General features: G+C 44.5%; 1 protein-coding gene across 3 annotated transcripts in view; it reads right to left on the bottom strand.

The window, feature by feature from the left end:
• PLCL2 (phospholipase C like 2) overlaps positions 1–18,253 on the bottom strand; it is a 208,145-nt gene extending 189,892 nt beyond the window's left edge. Inside the window, exons 1-2 of one of the 3 annotated variants that reach the window (XM_056519927.1) lie at positions 18,103–18,253; positions 13,695–14,147 (exon numbers count right to left, since the gene is read on the bottom strand). In XM_056519927.1, the coding sequence (XP_056375902.1) occupies positions 13,695–13,982 (288 nt within the window). In that variant the 5' untranslated portion in view covers positions 13,983–14,147; positions 18,103–18,253. Of the gene's footprint in view, positions 1–13,694; positions 14,148–17,881; positions 18,077–18,102 lie in introns of those variants that run through there. The other 2 variants (XM_056519928.1, XM_056519929.1) reach the window with 2 other exon arrangements.
• Between the last annotated feature and the right edge of the window lie 8,268 nt (positions 18,254–26,521).

The raw sequence follows: 26,521 nt of genomic DNA, 5'->3' as shown, positions 1-26,521 counted from the left end.
AGAGATGTCAGCAGAGAGCATTGTGGTCATAATGTCAGCAGAGAGCTCTTTTTTTAATAGAAGTAATTTACAAATCTGTTTAACTTTCTGGCACCAGTTGATAAAAAAAAAAAAAAAAAAAAACTGTTTTCCACTGGAGTACCCCTTTAAGCGCCACAGTTTGAGACAACTGGTAACAATTGACCAATACTTCATAACACATAACTATAGGAAGGAGCGATTCTTCCTTTAAATGTGTCCTTTCACAACTAAGGCCTGTTAACTCTCTTGCAATAACACTGAAAATGTGTGAAATGGAACGGAATTGAGGAAAGTTGCCTGTAAAACTTTGTCATGATATCCTGAGGAGTATGTTATTTGTGATTTTATACAGGAATGAAGGGAAACCTACTGTGTTATCTTTACTCATGGAGATACAAAACTGAAGGAAAGAATGCTTCATTTCCCATTAACTCAGCTTTAGTTACTGGTGTGACAGATGTTTTCCAGTATCAATTGTTTTCTTTTTCTCAATTGCAATGTAGAATCTGCTGCTGCCAATAACGAGTTCACTACAAAAACACCATGACTATCAATTGAGCCACTTTTGTCCTCCTCTTATGTGTGGTATTGCAGCTTAGTTCCATTGAAGTGAATGAAGCTGAGCTGTATTACCTCAAACAACCAGAGGGGACAGATGTGGAACTGTGCTGTTTTTTTTTTTACTTTTTCTTTTTTTTATATAAGAAAACAACTACCGTATATACTCAAGTATTAGCCGTTCCGAATATAAGCCGAGGCCCCTAATTTCACCCCAAAAACCTAGGAAAACTAGGGTGGGAAATACATCATCCCCCCCTGTCATCATCCCCCACTCCCCTGTCATCATCCATCATCCCCCCCCACCCCTGTAATCATCCAGACCCCCCCTGTCCAAATGAACCCCTGTCAATATCCCTCCTGTCATCATCCAGACCCCCCTGTCAATATGCCCCCCTGTCCATATGACCCCCTGTCATCATCCAGACCCCCCTATCAATATGCCCCCCTGTCCATATGACCCCCTGTCATCATCCAGACCCCCCTGTCAATATCCCCCCTGTCCATATGACCCCCTGTCATCATCCAGACCCCCCTATCAATATCCCCCCTGTCCATATGACCCCCTGTCATCATCCAGACCCCCCTGTCAATATCCTCCCTGTCCATATGACCCCCTGTCATCATCCAGACCCCCCTGTCAATATCCTCCCTGTCCATATGACCCCCTGTCATCATCCAGACCCCCCTGTCAATATCCCCCCTGTCCATATGACCCCCTGTCATCATCCAGACCCCCTTGTCAATATCCTCCCTGTCCATATGACCCCCTGTCATCATCCAGACCCCCCTTTCGTTTTCTTCTCACTTCCCCAGTTGTTGCTCTAGTAGCTGCAGGGACCGTCCAGGGAGGGTGAGCCGGGCCGTCCATCTTCACTGCAGGGACCGCCCAGGGAGGGTGATCTTCACTGCAGGGACCGTTCGCATTCCGGTGGGAGGGTGAGCCGGTACGGGCCGTCCATCTTCACCGGGAGACCTTCTTCTCTGCTCCGGGCCATCCTCGGACTAGTGACGCTGCATTGACGCCACCACACAGGGACGTCCGTGCGCAGCAGATGTCTGTGCGCAGGGATGCCCCTGACGTCATATGTCTGCCCAGCATGGACATCCTTGCGCGGCAGCGTCAATACAGCATCACTAGTCCGGGGACGGCCCGGAGTGGAGAAGGCCTCCCGGTTAAGATGGACGGCCCGGACCAGCTCACCCTCCCCACCTGAATGCGGATGGTCCCTGCAGTGAAGATAGACGGCCCGGCCCACCCCCCCACCGGTATGCCTAAAGCGATATTTTTTTTTGTTCACTCGAGTATAAGCAGAGGGGGGCGTTTTCAGCACGGAAAATCATGTTGAAAAACTCGGCTTATACTCGAGTATTTACGGTATGCTTTCCTAATCCTGAATAAACTCTTTAAAGATATAAAAGCTGAGCTATGATTGGTTGTTATGGGAAAACCAATACAGTTTGGATTTCAGGCATGGGCCATTGAATGTGCGGTTCTATCGGTCATGGAATTCGTGACACCTACACAAACTTCTTTCCCTTACTCCATATGTGGATTCTGAAGCAATTACATTTATTTATTTTTTGTTGTACGTTTCTTGTTACAGTTAAACCCTATACATTTAAGGTCCATTTCTTAAGAGTGTAATACAGACGCATTTCTGCCTCCTTTCTATAAGGTTCACAAGTCTTGGCCTAATTGACAAGATGTAACATACGGCTCTATTATGGATCCAAAAAAATGTGAAACTGGCCTAATGTGCATTGTGGCTCATAACACAAAGTGCAATAAGGAGCGGTGTTGTAAAATAGTTTAAAGAAAACCTGTCATCAGTTTCATCCTGCTCTAACCGCGGGCAGCATGAAACACTGACAGGCTTCCTCTGTACAAAGATATGTATGTTTTACTATAAAATCCTGATGCATTTCAGAGAAATTATAGTTGTAAAGCAAACAGAGCTCCAAGTCACTGTCCATATGGTTTCAATACCATTCCAAACTCCACGGAGGATAAAAGGCGCTACCAACAAGGAGATCCAGGGGTGATGTTGAAAACTTATTAAAACATGCTACGCGTTATGAAACCGGACCGGTTTCTTCTTCAGGCATATACGTGTTGTGCCGGAATTTGCACAACCGTTTTGGATGAGTTAACCCTTGATTCACCTATTTTTAATCTATATGCTGAAGGTGTCACATTGAGGTTTGTCCTTACCCCTAGCTCCTCTTTGAGCTCTGTATGTCACTTAAATAGGGGTGGGGAGGTGTGGGTGAGCGAGAAGCCATACCAAGCTGTGGCACTTCAGCAGCTCAGGCACACCTCCCTGACACTTAAGAAATAAAAAGGCAATTTTATCGAAGTTTGGCAACCACCATCAAGCCCCTGGAAGGGTACAGTTTGCTTCTATAAACTAACAGCTATCCAGCATTATCTGTAGCTCTTATCAGAGCTGCCATTGGTCGGGCTCTCAACAACCCTGCAAAAAGCTGCAGCCAGCCAGATATATTACACAGTAGCCACTGAAATGTATGGCTATTAATGTAATACATGGATTTCCTGTAGATCAGTTTTCTGTCCTGAGTCATAGTTGGGGAAACTTTGAAAGTCGGTATACTGTATTCTAATATTATATAAGGACTGTCCTTATGAGATTATCCCTTTAAAGTGTTGCTTCCTTAATAAAGACACCATTCCTCTCTTACAGACTACAAATGACCAATGTTCCTATGAAAGATCGCTAATAACAATGAACACATAGCTACTTTACAAATGTCACCAAACTAGATGAAGCTTAAAATCTATGGTAACACATGTCCTGTCCTGAAGAGCAGGACACCAACCTGTCTACTATGAACACAATAAAACAAGACAAACACTAGTACAGAGGAGGAAATCATAGGTCTCTACCCAGGCAGGTAAAACTGTCTGATACTACTGACTTGAAATACGGACAAGAACAGGAAGGCTCAAGGGCACAATCGGCTTGTAAACTATTTTGCAGCCAAGATGTTTTCATGTTGCTGCAACACATACATAAGTAAAGATCGTAGTGGCTTCACAGAATAAACTACTATCAAAATAGTATACACACATACATATAAATGTGATAATTATTAACATAGCAATTCCTTAAAGGGTTATTTTACGGCCTGGGAGTGACTGGTCCAAAGAAGTCTACAAACTGAGGTTTGCTGCATAATTCATCTTATGAGAAAACCCAGCTTCTTAAAAGGGAGCAATTCCAATAACAAAGATATATTAAAGGACATCTGTACTGCATACATTTTACATATTCCTGTGCCCAGCTGCAAAAATAAACAAACTAAACTTTAACTCACCTTCCTACGTTCCCCTGTTGCTCCGGTATTGGCCTCACGGTCCTCCACTGCGATCCTCTTGCTGCTTCCTGGGGACGGGAATGTCACAGGAAGTGGAATGACGTCAGTACTGTCGGACCGTGAGGCCTGTGCCGGACCAACTGGGGCTCGTAGGAAGGTATGTATGAGTTTATTTTTGAGGCACGGGAATATGTAAAAGTGCTCCACTACAGTTGTCCTTTAAGAAACATAAACATGCCCCAAAGCCACCACAATACCTGTTCTGCGTACCCTGTAGTTATCTAGGTGGCTTTTCATTGTTTGCAGCACAGACTACAACTCCCAGAAGTCAGTGCAGCTATGTGTAATGACTGCCTGCCAACTGCTTTCACTATCTGTGTGCATGTTCACACTGCAACTCACACACTGTACAGGTCTTTTCTTTGGGACTATCCTTTCCTCAGTAATAAATCATGCTGTGCTATGAATAGCAGAAGTCAGAGCTGCTGTTTTTCTGCTGAAAATCTAATCAATGTGCTCAGTTGTGACTGAGAATCTTCACTGCTCTCCTCTCACAGCGCACAAGCTCCTCACACAGAGAGGGGGGGGGGGGGAGGTGTGGCTGTACAGGCAGAGCTCTAGACCAAACAGAAATCAGACAGAAATCAGATGGTGTAGTCTTGAAGGAGGGGCTAGGTCTCACTGAGGAGAAAAAGTGGATTAAAAAAATTTGTTTTTTCTCTCACTTGCTGCATGTAAGTGACAGCTGAAAGAGGGAAACTGCGCTATATAGCTAATGAATGATATTTAGACAAATACATAGGTTGGTGAGAGGGAAAGGATGGCCTATGGATTTAGTTCCCCTGAGTACCCCTTTAATGCTGTGCTATGAGACAGCATTTTTCAGTGAATGGTACAAAAAAAATTAATGTAATAGTCCCCTTTGGGGACTATAAATAGGGAATAAAATGTGTAAATAAGCCCCTAATATATATATATTTTTTTTATCACCCCTCTTCAAATTTTTCTTTTAATTGAAAGCGTTATGGCTACGTTTGAAGGCGACAAGGAAAAAACTAAAGTGCTAAAATAAAAAATCACTGTCTTTAAGGGGTTAAAACCAGAATGAAGTTTAAAGGGGTTGTTTCCTTTAATCCTTTTTTTTTTTCTTCTTAGAATAACAGCATTAAAACAATAAACCTTGACTTTCCTACAGCCACTAGAATCCCCAGCCCATCCACTGATGCGGTCATCTTCCTGTTTCTAGGGGTAAACACATAACACTGCCCCTCAGCTAATGGCTGGTTGCAGCAGCAGTGTCATGTATTGGGCCAAATACATCACACTGCTGCTCAGCTTATGTCCAGCTGAGTGGCAGTGTTACGTATTTACCCCCAGAAGCAGGAAGAAGACAACAACGGAGGCGAGGACGGGGACTTCAGCAACACTAGTGGAGTGGTGGTAGGCAAGACAAGGTTTAAGGCTTAAATACAGGCATGCTGGAGAGTATTAAAAAATATTTTTTTATGAAGACAACCTGTTTAAATGAATAAAGGACAAATTTGATTGGAACATTTCAAACAAAAATTAATCTGGACCCAACACATCTGACTGTGTCCTATTAGGGGCCCTGCTTTTCAGTTAGGGAGGCTCTTCTAAGACTGTATGTTGGGGCTGCCAGAGGGTAGACAGATAGCGATCAGATGATTCCTGGGAGAGCAACAACAGAGTTATCAAGATGAAAGTATATCATCATCTATTCTGCAGAACAAACCTTGATCTCTATATGCCTATTTTATCTTGTTTTACTGTTTTTGATGAAAAAAAAAAATAAAAAAAATAAAAAAAGTATTTGGAGGTTCTTCTACGAAATAATTACACATTACCAAATTAATAAAACATTTATCGGTTTCTGAAGAAGCTTAAATTAAAACATAGGATAAGAAAAAAGGTACAAAAGCCTTTCACATGGCAATGATCTTACATCATACCATAACATAAAAGATGCTGGGTATGTGCCAATTCATCCCAAACGTCTGGGTGACACTCTCTCCAGTCAGCCCACTGCTAATTAATACTTAAGGTCTGTAAACTACATGAAACAATAGGAGTCACAGCTGCAACATATACAGATCACCCATTTATCCTTGGCAAAAATCAGGCAGAACAAAGATTTCACAAGGTCAATTATTTTCTAGAACATTTAAACAACTAAAAACAATAAAGTTGTTCTTGTTTGTGTTTATTTTTGTTTGAAGAAAATTTTTGAAAAATTACATGGATTTACCAAAAACACATGACGGAATGTCTACATGGATGATCTTCGTGCAAATGTTTTGCAAACTGCGGGGCGCCGGCACTAGCCTAAGAAGCAGGGAGGAGTACCGGGACGACGATATTGGTGCAACGGGGGAACGTAGGAAGGTGAGACAAAGTTTTTTTTATTTGTTTTTACAGCCTGGGCACAGGAGAGGGTAAAAGTTTTCAGCCGCATTTCTCCTGAAATTGCTTCTTGTGCTGTAGAAAAAACCTGCAAGGAAACCACTACGACTAAATGTAGATTTTCACCATATATTTTGAAGAGGAAAACTAATTTAAAAAAATCTGCAGTGCAGATTTAAATACTTTCACTTTTTCTATTTTCTTTTTTGGAACTTTTTATTGAATTTTTATCATAGAAGACAAGAACAAACATGTAAGTACAATAAGTACAAAAGAATGTACTAAAATGTACAAAAGTGTGCAATGTTCATAGTTCCAAAAAGCTGAAAGTGCGAACAAAAGCGTTGCTTGTGAGATAACAATTTCTTAACATTTTTTGGGTGCTTTAAAAAGGAACCAAATTCTAGAATATAGCCCATGATAGGTACATGTTGCTTTGATGGAGCCTATCTTGTGCTTTCTCGTGAGGAGATCATTGGGCAACATTTTAAAGTAGCCATCACTTTAATATGTCATATAGGCGACTAGGGAGCGTTTACCGGAATCTCTGGCATCCAAATTATACAGAACAACAATAGCACTTAACCATGCCAGTCAATATCTTCAAAGGGATGACTTGTGGTCTATAAAGGGACAAACTTGTTTTCTTTCATAGTTCATTAGGAGACAACAAGGCGCGCATTCCACAATCTGTACACGGTTTGTTTCCTCCTTTATGCCATGACAGATTTTTGGCACTCTACTCCATAAACCTGACTCCAAACTTCTCTCAGCTTAGGCAGGTTTCATTATTTTTAGTTGACTCAGGCCGGATTGCATTTCTGTGCTACACTGTAATACTCTATCTTTACATGTAACCAATGTAAATCATTGTCCTTCAGAAACTGCAAATATGGAGGCTTGGGAAAGGGCAAGGTGGAAAAATACAACTCCTAGTACTGAGAGTGGGCACTTGGTGTACGAGTGGTATGGTGGGTTTGCGTACTACCATAAAATGCAATACGGTCATGAATATTAAGTATTAGCATGAGTGAGTACAATGCTGAAAACACCTCCACCTCCATGTCTTATGACTGGTAAGTTTCAGCAAATCTTCCCATAGGTGATATGTAGACTGTGGTATCTCAAACGCAACAGTGAGTATAGCATTTATTTTTACACTCTTGTCCATATTTATCTATAGATATAAAACTCAATGTGTGTGTGTGTGTGTGTGTGTATGTTCCAGCATCACGTCCAAACGGCTAAAGATATTAACATGAAACTTGGCACACATGTTGCTTATATGTCAACAACAAACATAGGATAGGTAATTTAACCCTTACTCACCCCCATTTGCCAGGGTCAGGGTTTTTGTTTAAAGTCCTATACAAGTCTATGGGAAATATATGTTCCTGCATAACTTCCAAACGGCTGGAGATATTTCGATAATACTTGGTCACATGTTACTCATATGTTCACTTAAAATATAGGATAGTTAATTTAACCCTTAACTACCCCCATTTGTGAGGGTCGGGGTTTTTGTTTAAAAGTTCCATGCAAATCAATGGGAAATGTATGTTCCCACATAACTTCCGTACAGCTGGAGATATTTCAATACCTGGTACACATATTACGGGTCGGGATAGGAGGTCAAGATAAGTGGTCGGGATAGGAGGTCGAGATAGGAGGTCGAGATAGGAGGTCGAGATAGGAGGACGGGATATGACAACAATATATGAGGATGGGATATGAAGTCAAAAGTTTCCTCTGTTGATTTTCCTCCACAACAAGGATTAGGAAGGAAAAACCAGGCAGCGCCGGGTACTCAGCTAGTATGTACATAAAGCAGTGGAAAAAATACTAAGAACTATACAAGCCAGACAGACAACACAATGGTTACCTGGCTCCTTGGATTCACACAGCCCCAATATAAGGTTGTGATAATATCTATGTTAGGAGCTCTCCAGATTCCATTCAATATTCCAGATCCCAAGCCAGAAAAATTAGCTACACAGTTTTTTCGTAAGACACCATGACAGAAACCCAAAAGGGATCTGTCGGGCAACATTGATGTCAGGTTCTTGCACTCCTGTCATTTTCACTTTTCTTTTACTATAACAAAACAGAAAGACTGAAATACAGCACGGACACGGCCTAACCTGTCCCCATAAATGGCTATATAGGAATAAACCATGAGATTAGGGACTAAATCATTGTAATTGATACATCCAGCTAATCTGTTAGAATTAATGAATAATCCAATATCTACAACAGGCAATAGACGGTAGACAATTGGCAACTCCTGCCAAAATTGGCTAGATTTACCGACAAATCAGTTCTATCATTAGCTTTAGAAGCCGGCATGATGACTCTTTGGCCTTAGTGCAGAGGAAATATACCGTACTTGTAAAAATGTGTGAAATCCAGTCTTGTCGGCAAGGACGTTGTTGATTTTCATGCCAAATAAATAACACACAATGTATGAGGGTATATATAAAAAAAACTTGATTATCTAAAAGTAGTCGGGCACATTTTAGCATCCTCGCTGGAGAAGATGAATTGGACTGTATTAAACTTTCCGGCCCAGTATATGGTTTTCACCAGTTCATCTTATACAGCCATACAGATCTTTGCATGTATTATTGCCCTCTGTTTTATTAGAACATACAACCAACTCTTAGGAACCCAAATAGGAAATTGGAAAATTATCAGTAGCTTACTGCCCACTAGATATAGCAATGCCTTTACCTGTATATAGGCTTATGCTGCTTCTACTCAGGAAGTGATTTGCAAGTGTATAAGGACTAGATACTTTAGCTGTAGAAGCTGCTGGAGGAAAGGCCATCAATAAACAAAATAAACAAAGTCCTGGAAAGCCCTTTAACGCCCCTTAAAATACTTATACACAGATATGTCAAAGGGTTTGATCAGTCAAGGCCCCCTCTGATCTCTAGATATAGCTTAGTGAAGCATGCAGCTGTGCGCGTGGTGCTCACTCCATCTGATGATCGCAGAAGACAGGCTTCATTATAAGTCTATAGAGTCCGACTCTCGGCCTCAGTCACTCTGGTTACAGGAGTCGGGCCAGTCCTCGTCTCGGCGCTTAGTCACTCTGGTTACAGGAGTCGGACTCTGATCGGAAGGCGTTCCAGCACTAATACCCAGACTGAACTTTTGGCATATCTGCGTGATGACAGTTATGCTTTAACGGTAAAATGGGATTGACTTAGAATTAGGGTACATTCTGTGGCACGTATGTGTTGGCAACCTGTCAAAATCAGATGCCAATGTATACAGACAGGCATGGGTATCATTCTCTTTAATGGCCTGAACATATTGAGCAATGGGTGTTTGAGCCATATTCCAGTACGTTTGGAAAAGTACCCCACCACATGCAATAGCTGACTATAATGTGCAAAAAAAAAGAATCTTCTAGGGTACTCACCATATATTCAAACGATATGTTTATTGCTAAAATTGGTCACTGGATAAAGCAGTGAAGAATCCTTACTTGGCTATATAATTAACCGATGTTTGCAATAAAATAACTTGATTGTATAGTAAGTGCCCCAGAAGATTTCTTTAATTGCACTTTATATGAAAAACTTTGTTCATGCAGGTGAGCACCACAAAAGGATCATTGTTACTGGAAATGTATGTGGTTGGACATGCCCATGGACTTTCATAGGCAAATGTGGTGAGGGCGGTCCATTTTCTTATAATTTTTTGGACTCAATAGCTGATTATGTTTGGGTCACTAAAGTCAATGGGGCCTGTGTCTGTCCAATGTCATATACATCGGTATCCCATTTGGACAGTTTGCCACCATAAGGCACAATTGTGGTGTAAACCTAGTCTAAGGGTGCTTTCACTCCACATTTTCAGCCTACAGCTGCCAGATCAGGCTGGGGGAGGGGAAAACCGTGCGCTCCCGTACCCTAGCCGGACCGGCGCTGAAATCCATAGACATTAATGAGCCACATATCAGGTTTTGTGACCGGACCTAAAACTGTAGTATACTACGGTTTTAAGTCCGGTCAGAAAACCAGATACGGGTCGAAAATGAGCCGACCAGAGTCAAACGGTGACTCTGGTCGGCTCATTAAAGTCAATGGATTTCAGCGCCGATCCGGCTGGGGTAAGGGAGCTCACGGTCTTCCCCTCCCCCAGCCAGATCCATCAGCCGTAGGCTGAAGACGTGGTGTGAAAGCACCCTTAGGTAAAGCATTAATGTCAATTTTTCTTTAGCGAAAACACCCAAACAAAAAAGGCTGTTAGCACCATCTAACAGATACACAGGGCTCAAGTCCTGCAGAAAGGCGTGGGAACTGAGATCCTTCACTTTTTCCACAGCAGGAACACCGTCCCCATTAGCAGGAGTCCCGCAGGACATGCCCTTGAGTGGAAATCTTGGATGAGTTTTCCCTGGACTTGACCCCTGCAGATACCACAAATTCTGAAAGGACCCCATGACTTATAACCGGGTCAATCAGTTTTCTGTCAGAGTTCAGGACATATGACAGCAGGAATACTACAGCCTACTAGGTTATTCTTGACACAGTTAAACTTGGGACGGATTGGGAATAATAACACCAATGTGAACAGAGCCTTGCAACAACATCAGTCGTTCTTTCCTGACACACACATCATGGTTGATTCACTGTAACAATCGATTTATGACAATTATACGGCTTATAAAACCAATAATATAAATCAGCTTATAATGCACGACAGTTCAGGAAGCTGCCGGTATTACTAAGCTATGTAGAACAGCCTGATAACATAAGCAAATGGTTAAAGTATAGTGACCACAAGTAAGGTGGTGTAAGCACAAGTCTCTAACACCCAGTTCCTCTAGTGAGATCCGGTGCATTAGTAATAGCTAAAGCTGAGGCTCACACCCATTCCTATGCACTACTGACTAACAACACATTTTCACTCAACAACTTTCACCAACACCATAGGAACAGGGGTGGCACGGGAGAAATGAACCAACACGTGAATGTGAGAAGTGAAAGAGTATACAGTAAAAGCTCCCCCACTTACGGGGTTAGGGGGAGGACCGGCAACTACCTAGATCACCCAAGATAAGGGGCTGGCATGTGATGGTGGTAGCCGCTGTCAGGAGATCCACCCAATGCCACACACCGTTACACATTTCTGGCAGCAGGAGAACATATAAAGCAGCTATTTCGGACAGGTGTGGTCTGCGTGAGGCTGCCAGGCCTGTACGGCACGTTGTGTAACTTGCATGACTTTGTGTAGGGTCATAATAACAGGTTGTGATGAAGTCACACACGCTGCACGGTATTACTAAAGCCGAAATACATGCCTGCAGCTTATGAGATCTCAGAGCTGTCAGAGGACACAGCGCAAGGGCCCAAATTATAATAATTCTTGCCGCCACTGGCATGCACATAGTTGTATCTATTCATCTAGATGTGTCCCAACCTGCTTACATATTGCAAAAAATAGAAATGCTGTATATTCACTCCATATTTTGCACCCATATTTCATCCATTGTTTGCAGACCATATAGGGAGTGAACGTTAAATCTATAGGACTGTTCACACGGTTATATAAAATATGCGCGTCTTTTAAGAACACAGCATGTGAATCTATGGCGGTGTTTCCCAACACGGGATGGGAAACACTGCTCTATGGGGAGAGACTGAATGACAGATGCATCCATACTGCATTAAATTTCCAGCCTAGAGGACACCTATGTGTATTTACTGTACAGTAATTAAGATGCAATATATGGTATTTCTACCATAATATATCTTTGGATCCATATTACCGACATATACATATACACGGGCGTGAAACCGGCCTGAGGCAGAGATAACCGTCATAAGTGTGTAGCCCATTCTATCACTAAGTCACTACATAAGGCTGGATTTCCCAGCCAGTGTCTCTCTAGCGGTTGCAAAACTACAACTCCCAGCATGCCTGGACAGCCTTAGGCTGTCCAGGCATGCTGAGAGTTGTAGTTTTGCAACAGCAGGAGGCACAATCATAGGGAAACACAAATATAAGGATTCTAGGTGTTTACTGCTATCTCTATCATGCTATTCCTATTATTAATCTGTGCACACACATATATATTAAATATATATATATTAGGGATCGACTGATTATCGGATTGGTCGATATTCATGATTTTTTTCGGTATCGGCATCTAACCTGCCGATAATGCGAGCACATTAAATCAATGAACTGCAGCGGCTTTTGCGGGGCCAGAGACCGCCGCCACCCACTTCTCTCCCCCTGCCTGTCCTGAGTCCAACCACTGCCGCTGCCAGAGACCACCGCCACCCGCTTCTCTCCCCCTGCCTGTCCTGAGGTCCTGAGTCCAACCACTGTTGCTGCCCCATTGCCTCCCCCTGCCTATCCTCTGGCCAGAGACCGCTTCTGCCCCATTGCCTCCCCATCCCCGGTTTTATAATTACCTGTTCCCGGGGTCCGCGCTACTTCTTGCTCTGGCGGCGTCACTCGTCATTGCGCAGCGCACAGCAACAGCGCAGGACGCCGCAGGAGCCAGAAGTAGCGCGGACCCCGGGAACAGGTAATTATAAAACCGGGGATGGGGGAGACAATGGGGCAGCAGCGGCGGCAGTCTCTGGCCAGAGGATAGGCAGGGGGAGGCAATCGGGCAGCATCGGTGGTTGGACTCAGGACAAAAGGACAGGCAGGGGGAGAGAAGCGGGTGGCAGTCTCTGGCCCCGCAAAAGCCGCTGCAGTTCATTGATTTAAAGCGCCCGCTTTAAATCATTGATCTGCAGCGGCTTCTGCGGGGCCACAAACAGTTTATGAGGGTATACCTGCACACACATGCACCCTCATTTTACCAAGGATATTTGTGTGGGGGGGGGGAATTAAAATGCACGGAATATCGGTATAAGTTATCGGCTATCGACCTGAAAGTTCACAGGTTATCGGTATGGGCTCTAAAAAATCAATATCGGTCGATCCCTAATTTATATATTATTATAGTATATTTTATATTAGGAATAAATATAGTGAGATCCGAAATCCAGAACAAGAAAGCGTCACACAACCTCCTCAAGATCAGTTGGTGTTAATGCCCAAGGTTTATCAATTCGCCATGACTTGCCGTGCTTATTCCCATCATCAGGAATTGGTAAGTATTGGTTGAGATGATAACATGGCCACTTCCGCTTTAATATATAACAAATATCAAACCAATCTATAGGTCACCCCCCCCCCTCCCCCACCCGACAGCAGGATATTTACCATCAAAGGCGCATTCCTAATAATGTTACACAACGTGAGATAGGCTTCTCCATCACCGAGAAATAATATGACGTCACCCACAGATAGATGACAAGTATGAGAGAACACCCCCTCACCTTGATAATGCTACTCCTCCGAGGCAATCCTTGTTTGTCCACCTTGTCAATGCCAGGGCTCTCGGGCTGCCCAGACCCGCCGTCATCTCTGCTATCTGAGCGGGCACAGTCTCCATTGGATACACCGCTGCCAGGAGTATTCTCAATTTTGCACTTTCCTCCATTACTCTCATCGCTTCCTCTGTCGCCATTGCTGGTGGTTCCAGGTAATTTACCGTTCGCAGACTCTAAAGGCAAGGGCACGCTACCCTCGCCAGCACTTCCACCTCCCCCACCTGGTTCTGCCATGGGGCTGTCAACAGCAGAGTCTTTTCTGGAACAAGTCTTCTTCAAGATCAGGGTAATGTACCAAGGTAAACGCAGACAGTCCGCAGCCCAGTCCCTCCCGTCATCAACTACAATGGGTTAATATGTAAGAGGACATGTACAGATCCAATCCTCAGCATTGGTGACCTGAAATATGGAAAATAACCATGTTAGGAACTGCAAAGACATAACCAGGCCTGGACTGTCAATGATAAAGCGGGGAACGCCATCCATCATGGTCATGAACGGTTATTGGGAATGGTAACAAATAATAGGCAGGAATGCGACATCCTGTATTGCTGTCGTTATAATGCATTGAGGGATTCGGTGACAAATGGACACGTAAGTATATAGGAGGCGGCGGGAGACGGTCAGCCACAGCTGTCACACACATGTACACTAAGCCCCGGGGGTGCTTCCTCTGAACTACTGGATGAAACCTCTCATTTCATTACACAGCACACCACATACCCCTCGGCATGCAGCACATCACACATGCACCCATAACCATATTTCCAACCAGGGTGTCTCCAGCTGTTGCAAAACCACAACTCCCAGCATGCCCGGACAGCCTTTGGCTGTCCGGGCATGCTGGGAGTTGTCGTTTTGCAACAGACGGAGGCACCCTGTTTGGAAAACAGTGACCTATAAAGTACAATACACTGCACATATCATATCACACATGCAGCACATCACACATAAAGTACAACATATTGCACACATCATATCACACATGCAGCACATCACACATAAAGTACAACATATTGCACACATCATATCACACATGCAGAACATCACACACAAAGTACAATACATTGCACACATCATATCACACATGCAGAACATCACACATAAAGTACAATACACTGCACACATCATATCACACATGCAGAACATCACACATAAAGTACAATACACTGCACACATATCACACATGTAGCACATCACACATAAAGTACAATACACTGCACACATATCACACATGTAGCACATCACACATAAAGTACAATACATTGCACACATATCACACATGCAGAACATCACACACAAAGTACAATACATTGCACACATATCACACATGCAGCACATCACACACAAAGTACAATACATTGCACACATATCACACATGCAGAACATCACACATAAAGCACAATACACTGCACACATATCACACATGCAGAACATCACACACAAAGCGCAATACACTGCACAAATCATATGACACATGCAGCACAATACATTGCACACATATCACACATGCAGCACATTAAACAAAGTACAGTACACTGCACACATCATATCACACATGCAGAACATCACACTTGTTCATGTCTATACAGTACAATACGCTGCACACATCATATCACACATGCAGCACATCACACATAAAGTACAATACGCTGCACACATCATATCACACATGCAGCACATCACACACAAAGTACAATACACTGCACACATCATGTCACACATCCAGCACATCACACATGTTCATGTCTATACAGTACAATACGCTGCACACATCATATCACACATGCAGCACATCACACACAAAGTACAATACACTGCACACATCATATCACACATGCAGAACATCACACTTGTTCATGTCTATACAGTACAATACGCTGCACACATCATATCACACATGCAGCACATCACACATAAAGTACAATACGCTGCACACATCATATCACACATGCAGCACATCACACACAAAGTACAATACACTGCACACATCATGTCACACATCCAGCACATCACACATGTTCATGTCTATACAGTACAATACGCTGCACACATCATATCACACATGCAGCACATCACACACAAAGTACAATACACTGCACACATCATGTCACACATGCAGCACATCACACATGTTCATGTCTATACAGTACAATACGCTGCACACATCATGTCACACATGCAGCACATCACACATGTTCATGTCTATACAGTACAATACGCTGCACACATCATGTCACACATCATGGCTACATACAGCACATGATAGATCCATTCTAAAGAACAATGCACAGCACACAGCACCCCCGGGCTCATCCCCCAGATCACAGTCACTACACACATCACACAATACTATGCACTGCATACAGAACATCACACAATACTATGCACCGCATACAGAACATCACACAATACTATGCACTGCATACAGAACATCACACAATACTATGCACTACATACAGAACATCACACAATACTATGCACTGCATACAGAACATCACACAATACTATGCACTGCATACAGAACATCACACAATACTATGCACTGCATACAGAACATCACACAATACTATGCACTGCATACAGAACATCACACAATACTATGCACTGCATACAGAACATCACACAATACTGTGCACTGCATACAGAACATCACACAATACTGTGCACTGCATACAGAACATCACACAATACTGTGCACTGCATACAGAACATCACACAATACTGTGCACTGCATACAGAACATCACACAATACTGTGCACTGCATACAGAACATCACACAATACTGTGCACTGCATACAGAACATCACACAATACTGTGCACTGCATACAGAACATCACACAATACTGTGCACTGCATACAGAACATCACACAATACTGTGCACTGCATACAGAACATCACACAATACTGTGCACTGCATACAGAACATCACACAATACTGTGCACTGCATACAGAACATCACACAATACTGTGCACTGCATACAGAACATCACACAATACTATGCACTGCATACAGAACATCACACAATACTATGCACTGCATACAGAACATCACACAATACTATGCACTGCATACAGAACATCACACAATACTATGCACTGCATACAGAACATCACACAATACTATGCACTGCATACAGAACATCACACAATACTATGCACTGCATACAGAACATCACACAATACTACGCACTGCATACAGAACATCACACAATACTACGCACTGCATACAGAACATCACACAATACTACGCACTGCATACAGAACATCACACAATACTATGCACTGCATACAGAACATCACACAATACTACGCACTGCATACAGAACATCACACAATACTATGCACTGCATACAGAACATCACACAATACTATGCACTGCATACAGAACATCACACAATACTGTGCACTGCATACAGAACATCACACAATACTATGCACTGCATACAGAACACCACACAATACTATGCACTGCATACAGAACATCACACAATACTATGCACTGCATACAGAACACCACACAATACTATGCACTGCATACAGAACATCACACAATACTATGCACTGCATACAGAACATCACACAATACTATGCACTGCATACAGAACATCACACAATACTATGCACTGCATACAGAACATCACACAATACTATGCACTGCATACAGAACATCACACAATACTATGCACTGCATACAGAACATCACACAATACTGTGCACTGCATACAGAACATCACACAATACTACGCACTGCATACAGAACATCACACAATACTACGCACTGCATACAGAACATCACACAATACTATGCACTGCATACAGAACATCACACAATACTATGCACTGCATACAGAACATCACACAATACTATGCACTGCATACAGAACATCACACAATACTATGCACTGCATACAGAACATCACACATGCGCCCATAAAGTGCAATACACTGCACACACATGAGAGCTACATGCATAGCACATCTGAAGAACAATACACTGCACAAAGCACATCACATCCACTACACATCACAGCACAGCCAGGCGTCTCCCCTTCCTATACCGCCAGTCCATTCACTATATGATGACAGCTGTCCGGGCTTTGTGTGTAATGTAAGGTTGTGTACACACCATATGCTGCTGCACTGAGGTGTCACCCGGCACGTAGGTAATCCTCACTATTGTCACACACAACGTGTGCACACCCGCCTGTCACTTGGGACTCCGGGGAGAGGGGTTACATGTAGCGGACACACAGACAGCCCGGCACCTATGGATCTGTACATGTCATGATTAGTGCATGCAGATTCCCGGGCACAGCAGCGATCTGCACCCGTCTGTTCAGCACTTACCCCGATTCCCGGACTCCCCGGCCGTAGCACCAGCCGCTACCACCGGCACCCTGAGCAGCCTCTGCACTGCCGGGGTGAAACCACAACACCCGTGGGGGGCGGGGCTCCCACTGCCAGTCAATCTGGATCTTCTCTGCTCATTGGAGCACAAACCAACCCATGAGCTTGCTGGCCACACCCACCTGTCAGCGCTAGGACCCGCCCACCTGCGGCCCCGGGGATTTTTACAGGGTGAGCTGCTGCATCTAGGAGGAGAGCGAGCGTGCCGGATCCCACCGTGTATGTGTGTATGAGCGTGCCGGATCCCACCGTGTATGAGTGTATGAGCGTGCAGGGATCTCACCGTGTATGTGTGTATGAGCGTGCCGGATCCCACCGTGTATGTGTGTATGAGCGTGCAGGGATCTCACCGTGTATGTGTGTATGAGCGTGCTGGATCCCACCGTGTATGTGTGTATGAGCATGCAGGGATCTCACCGTGTATGTGTGTATGAGCGTGCAGGGATCTCACCGTGTATGTGTGTATGAGCGTGCAGGGATCCATCATGTATGTGTGTATGAGCGTGCCGGATCCCACCGTGTATGTGTGTATGAGCGTGCAGGGATCTCACCGTGTATGTGTGTATGAGCGTGCCGGATCCCACCGTGTATGTGTGTATGAGCGTGCAGGGATCTCACCGTGTATGTGTGTATGAGCGTGCCGGATCCCACCGTGTATGTGTGTATGAGCGTGCAGGGATCCCACCGTGTATGTGTGTATGAGCGTGCAGGGATCTCACCGTGTATGTGTGTATGAGCGTGCCGGATCCCACCGTGTATGTGTGTATGAGCGTGCAGGGATCTCACCGTGTATGTGTGTATGAGCGTGCCGGATCCCACCGTGTATGTGTGTATGAGCATGCAGGGATCTCACCGTGTATGTGTGTATGAGCGTGCCGGATCCCACCGTGTATGTGTGTATGAGCGTGCAGGGATCTCACCGTGTATGTGTGTATGAGCGTGCCGGATCCCACCGTGTATGTGTGTATGAGCGTGCAGGGATCCCACCGTGTATGTGTGTATGAGCGTGCAGGGATCTCACCGTGTATGTGTGTATGAGCGTGCAGGGATCCCACCGTGTATGTGTGTATGAGCGTGCCGGATCCCACCGTGTATGTGTGTATGAGCGTGCCGGGATCCCACCGTGTATGTGTGTATGAGCGTGCAGGGATCCCACCGTGTATGTGTGTATGAGCGTGCTGGATCCCACCGTGTATGTGTGTATGAGCGTGCCGGATCCCACCGTGTATGTGTGTATGAGCGTGCAGGGATCTCACCGTGTATGTGTGTATGAGCGTGCAGGGATCTCACCGTGTATGTGTGTATGAGTGTGCCGGATCCCACCGTGTATGTGTGTATGAGCGTGCAGGGATCCCACCGTGTATGTGTGTATGAGCGTGCAGGGATCTCACCGTGTATGTGTGTATGAGCGTGCAGGGATCCCACCGTGTATGTGTGTATGAGCGTGCCGGATCCCACCGTGTATGTGTGTATGAGCTTGCCGGATCCCACCGTGTATGTGTGTATGAGCGTGCAGGGATCTCACCATGTATGTGTGTATGAGCGTGCCGGATCCCACCGTGTATGTGTGTATGAGCGTGCAGGGATCTTACCGTGTATGTGTGTATGAGCGTGCCAGATCCCACCGTGTATGTGTGTATGAGCGTGCAGGGATCCCACCGTGTATGTGTGTATGAGCGTGCAGGGATTTCACCGTGTATGTGTGTATAAGCGTGCAGGGATCTCACCGTGTATGAGCGTGCAGGGATCTCACCGTGTATGTGTGTATGAGCGTGCAGGGATCCCACCGTGTATGTGTGTATGAGCGTGCAGGGATCCCACAGTGTATGTGTGTATGAGCGTGCAGGGATCCCACAGTGTATGTGTGTATGAGCGTGCAGGGATCCATAGTGTATGAACGTGCTGGGATCCCACCGTGTATGTGTGTATGAACGTGCTGGGATCCCACCGTGTATGTGTGTATGAGCGTGCAGGGATCTCACCGTGTATGTGTGTATGAGCATGCAGGGATCTCACCGTGTATGTGTGTATGAGCGTGCCGGATCCCACCGTGTATGTGTGTATGAGCGTGCAGGGATCTCACCGTGTATGTGTGTATGAGCGTGCCGGATCCCACCGTGTATGTGTGTATGAGCGTGCAGGGATCCCACCGTGTATGTGTGTATGAGCGTGCAGGGATCCATAGTGTATGTGTGTATGAACGTGCTGGGATCCCACCGTGTATGTGTGTATGAACGTGCTGGGATCCCACCGTGTATGTGTGTATGAGCGTGCAGGGATCCCACCGTGTATGTGTGTATGAGCGTGCAGAGATCCCACCGTGTATGTGTGTATGAGCGTGCAGGGATCCCACCGTGTATGTGTGTATGAGCGTGCAGGGATCCCACAGTGTATGTGTGTATGAGCGTGCAGGGATCCATAGTGTATGTGTGTATGAACGTGCTGGGTCTCCGGAGAATGATCTGCCCCTCAGCCCCTGGACTATAACTTCCATCATGGACAGAGTCTATCCATGATGGAAGTAGTAGTCATAAGTCCCAAAAGAGTCCCCGAGCCGGGGGATATGTAAGTGCCATCCATCCCTCAGCGCTGCGGTACTACAACTCTGTCCATGATGGAAGTTATAGTCTAGGGGCTGAGGGACAGATCGAAAGGGGGGTCTCCCTCCTGAGACCCCTGCTACCTTTACTGCTCAGCCCCCTAGTGATGATGTCATTAGGGGGCGGAGCTACACAGTCCAGACCTGACTGTTCTCATTATGCGTTTTGCATAACAGAACAGAGCCTTTCTGCCAGTTTGTTCCCAAACAGGGAGACTCCAGCTGTTGCTTTACTACAGCCCCCCATGATGGGAGTTGTAGTTTAGCAATGATTGAAGGCTCCTTGTTTAGGAACACGCTGCATTATGTGCGCTCTCCCCAGGGTAGACCGCAAAAAGTTTACTAACCCATTTTTCGTGTTTTTTTATTCTTCTGATTTCAGATACATGAATGCGGAGGACTACATCTGATTCGGTGGACTGCGACTTTGACCAGCAGTGTTTAATGAATAAAAGGGTTAACCAGGGATGTGGGGGAGTGTCTTTTTTAATAAATTTTTTTTCAATGTGTTGTGTTTTTTATAATTGATTTTTCACACTTAGTAGTGGTAGCCATCTTATTGACGGAATCCATTACTAAGTCGGGGCTTAGAGTTAGCCCCAAAAACAGCTATCACTAACCCCCAATTATTACCTCAGTACCCACTGCCCCAAGGGTGCCGGGAAGAGCTGGTACCAACAGGCCTGGAGCATCAAAAATGGCCTAGGCGGTAACAGGCTGGCGTTATTTATGCTGAGAAGGGCCAGTAACAATGGTCCTTGCCCACCCTGGTAACGTCAGGCTGTTCCGGCTTGGTTGATAATGAAAATAGGAGGAACCCCTGCAGGTTTTTTTTATTCATATATATATATATATATATATGAAGTGCTGGCTGACTTATTCTTTGTCTGTATTGCACATACGGGGGAGTGGCTACCTCCATGTTGGCCTTGCACCCCACCCACCTCAATCAGGTGTGTATATAAGGTGTCTTGGATGTTCCAGATCCTGCCATGCTTACTGAACTGTTCACACAGAGGCATATACACAGTGTAGGGTCCGTCCCAGGAGGCTACCTTATCGCGGTGGGACGGTCCAAGCTATTTGACCGCCGGCGGAGACAAATTTGCGAGCTAAGTGCCTCACTATCTCATAGTTTCACATTTGCATCTATTACACCATAGCTGTATAGCTCTCCATGTTTTAACTGCATTTTCATGTTTCACATATATCCTTGTGCTGGCAGTGTGCTGCTGCATTCGTCTGTTGCTGTGTATATATATATATATATATATATATATATATATATATATATAAATAAATGTGTGTGGTTCGCCTATTTTCAGTATCAGCCAGATACCAACCAAGCAGCAACAGCCTGATGTTTCTGGCCCTCCCCAGCATAAATAACGCCAGCCTGTTACCGCCTAGGCCCAGGAGCGCCACATTTTTGACGCTCCGGGCCTGTTGGTATCGGCTCTTCCTGTCACCCCTGTGGCGGTGATTACCGGGGTAATAATTGGGGGTTAGCGCTAGCTGTTTTCTACAAGACGGCTTCCACTACTAAGCCTAAAAATTCAATTATAAAAAACATGACACATTGAAGAAAAAAAAATTTATTAAAAAAAAACACTCCCCCACATCCCTCGTTAACCCATTTATTGAAATTTTAAAACCGCTGGTCATCGTCGCAATCCACTGAATCTGATGTAGTCCTCCGCAATCAGGAATCTGAAATGAGAAGAAAAGAAATAAAAAAACTAAAAAGTTTAGTACATCTACCCTGGGTTTATTGAACATCAATTGTGACATGTAAGGAACATCACCACGGTGCAGGGAGGGAAGTCTGCATGGAGCCGTCAGCAGGGGCTCCTAGGAACGACAGGCTGTTTCACTTCAATGACGCATCATCCGGTGGACCGGATGATGATGTTGCCCTATAAAACTTGAGCTCTATTAAACTAGGGCTACAGAGCAACTTTGGCCACAGCATGGATTGCGCATCTGAAGATCGCTGTGTTGCGCTCCCTGAATTGTAATGCATCGCAGCTAATGTAATTGTAAAAAATCTATCCGGGATAGCTTTCTGGTCATGCACACTGTATTTTGGTCAGAATTTGGTCCTCATTTTGTTCAGTAGTTTTAGTCAAAACCAGCAGTTTAACTGGCACAATCAAAACTTGGCACCTTTTTGTATGTTTTTGACCCTCTCCTGATTTTTCCCACGAATACTAATCAATATATTTCATGTTAATCCATCCATATCTGTCTGATTTTTACCTAGATCCTATTAAAAGGCCCACCTTTTGTATTATTTTGGGCTGCAAAGGCAATGAATACAATTATCCAACCTTATATCAGATATAGTTCTGCAATGGTGTAAACAGAATGTTGTAAATCGCTGCAGTCGTACCCAACTTTCATTGAAGCTGGCAAAGGCATGTGAAGAAATGCAGCCACTTTTACAAGCAATACTTTTGATGTGACCATCTTTGTATCACATCAACATCACCAACAAAAAGGGTGGGGCAACCAATACAATAAAAAAAAGACCTGTGCAGAGATCAATAATTATCTCCAAACAAAAACACTGACAACAGAATATAGCAAAAATGGATCAAAATGTCACTTTATTGAAAATACATATTTATAAAACATTTAGTGATTTTGCTATTTTGTGACGGAAGATAGTAACGGGAGAAATAGTGCATGCACAAAATAATGTCCGTTATTAATAACGGACTATAACGTATTAAAACGGATTATGTAAAAATCCCATAGACTATAATGGGCTTTTCTAACGGACGTTTAATGCCGATTTTCAGGGTTTTCATAACGGAACATCAAATGGATCTTTAAAACGGATGAATTTTATAGTGTGAAAGCAGCCTTAGATGATAGTAAAATGAAACATCAGTGCCTAATTGGAAAAATGATGTGCAGCATAATAGAATATCAATACTCAAGGGGGTACTCCGGGGGACTGAACTGTTCAGATGCCTATACCCTATCCACACGGTAGGAGATAAGTGTCTGATAATGGTGGGGGGGGAGTTGGGTTGTTGGGTGGGTGATTGGCTTTGGGGACGGGGGGGTGGCCAATTGGGTTTGGGAGGGGGGGGCAGTTGGTTGTAGACAGACCACTGGGACTCCCCGAGATCTCCTGTACAGGGCCCTGGCCACTTATGCTCCCTCAGCACACTTCGGCCCCCTCTTTCCTGGATGGAAGCTAGTGGTGGTCTGCTCAGCCAATCATCACCTGCAGCGATGTCCAGCCTCAGCCGGTGATTGGCATTGTGGGCCGTAATTTGTGTCCATCCAGGAAGGTGGGGGTCAGAGTGCAGTGAGAACATGTCAGTAGCAGGTTCCCATCGGTGGAATCTCCTTGGATCAGACAGTTATCCCTTAGGGTCTGTTCACACGGCAGAATTTCTTCTATGGGATTCCGCACTCCCATTCACACTTCAGAATTTCTGCCGTATGAATAGACCCTAATCCTGTGGATATCGAAGGGGGGGGGGGGGGGGGATTTGTCAAAACCTGTCCAGAAATAATGTTGCTGAGTTACCCATGGTAAGCAATCGGATCACTCCTTTTATTTTTTTAAAAGGCCTCTGAAAAATGAAAGAAGGGCTCTGATTGGTTGCTATGGGCAACTCAGCAGCTTTTCCTCCGGACAGGTTTTGATAAATCTCCCTTAACTTGTCTAAAATGTTTAGTTCCCTGGACTACCCCTTTAGTTCACTATAAATTTAAACAAACATATATACTGTAAGGACAAAGGAAAGATCGTCACTATATTGTAGAGCCCAAATATCTGCCCTGTAGAGAGCCCTTACCCAAAGCATGTGCATCCCAACGCGCGTTTCACTCCTATTGAGCTTTATCACCATGGAGGTAAAAACTACTGCTAGCACAGCCTGACACAGACTTTAGAAACATGGCAGCTTCAGTTCACAATGTTAGTCTTGAGTACAACAATTGAATAAAGTGCAACCTGTGCGTCACTTTAGTTTCCTGTGTCAGATGGCCATGCCATGTGTATTTTTATAGACCACAGATGTTGCAGGGCAATATTCTTTATTACTGTCTACAGCAAACTGTCTATGTAGCCCCAGCCTCAACACTGACATAATAGGTGGGACCTAAGGGACTTTTTCACATGGCAGAATATTCGCCTGGTGAAATTCCGGGAGGACATGCTATGCACGGCAGACACCAGCAGAACAAGCCCTTGCTAGCAATGCTCGGAAATACGTGTCTGCAGCACAGTGCAGCAGATTCCTATTGAAAACAATGGGAGGCTGCTGCACCCGAATTTCCAAGCAGAATTTTTCTGCTGAATTCTGCTCAGAAATTCCACTGTGTTAATGTGCCCCTATGATGATATTAACCTCCTTCTGTTATTGCCAAGGAATTGCTTTGCAAATTCTCATTCTTACTGTAGGGAAAGTAAAGGATTACCCAACAGTGAAATCTAGGGAGTGCTAGGTTTTGCAGCAGATCTGTGCTGTAGCTTAAAAATAGTGACCCAGTAAGGGATTTCCTTTCATTTTACCCCTTTACCCTTTAAAGGGGTATTCCAGGCCAAAACTTTTTTTTATATATCAACTGGCTCCGGAAAGTTAAACAGATTTGTAAATTATTTCTATTAAAAAAATCTTAATCCTTCCAATAGTTATTAGCTTCTTGAGATATATTTTTATAGTTCGGACATTTTCGCACACGGCGATACCACATATGTTTATTTTTATTTACACAGTTTAGTGTAGGGAAGGGGTTAAATGACCTTTGTTAACTTTTTTTTTTTGCAGTGTTATAGCTCCCATAGGGACCTATAACACTGCACACACTGATCTCCTATGCTGATCCCTGCTAAGCCATAGCTTTGCAGGGATCAGTGAGATAGGGGCTTGATTGCTCAAGCCTGTAGCTCAGGCTTGGAGCAATCAATCCCGGATCGAACGCCGCGGAGAGAGGTAAGGAGACCTCCGCCTGCGTCCCAGCTGATCAGAACATCGCGATGTTATTGCGATGTCCCCATCAGCCCGACTGAGCTGCAGGGAACCGTTTACTTTCGTTTTCAGACGCGGCGGTCAACTATGATCGCCGCGTCTGAAGGGTTAACAGCACGCGGCACAATGATCGGTGCCAAATGCTGTTAGCCCAGGGTCCCAGCTATCGTTAGCAGCCTGGATCGTTGGCTGTCCGGGCATGCTGGGAGTTGTAGCTTTGCTACAGCTGGAGGCACCCTGGTTGGGAAACAATGGTTTATGTAGAGGACAGGAGCTTCTTCAGGGTCCTATACAGTACACACAGTGTCCCAAATGGAGCCGCCCTTACTTGGTGTCCAAAGGAGCAGCTAACCCTGGCACAGGTAAGGAGTAGTATGTAGTTCCTCCCTGTACCGTAGGGGGCGCTACCAGACAGCCATTCAGTGCATGTACTTCAATAATAGATGTGATTTACCAGTAAAATGCCCATTCTGATTGGTCAGTTCCTCCAGTTGTGACACGTTTCACAGATCTGGACTGTCTGTAGCATTGTATGTTGAGTCTGGTTTCAAGTTACAATTGTCCAGAAAAGACCATTGTATGTTGAAACTATTGTATGTTGAGGCCATTGTAAGTTGAGGGATCACTGTAGTTTTCCGAAATTTCCCTAAAGAGTAGATGGCGAGAGAAACCTTGGAGGACAACTCACATAGGTTGGAGAGAAAGAGGAGGACAGATGCAAGGAAGTCTGCCAAGAAGAATCACATAGGCCGTGTACGAGTAGAGC

The sequence above is a fragment of the Hyla sarda genome, chromosome 5 (genome assembly GCF_029499605.1).
Source record: "Hyla sarda isolate aHylSar1 chromosome 5, aHylSar1.hap1, whole genome shotgun sequence".
Taxonomy (NCBI): Eukaryota; Metazoa; Chordata; class Amphibia; order Anura; family Hylidae; genus Hyla; species Hyla sarda.
Note: the sequence above shows the minus strand (reverse complement) of the source record. Positions and strands in the feature narration are given on the sequence as shown.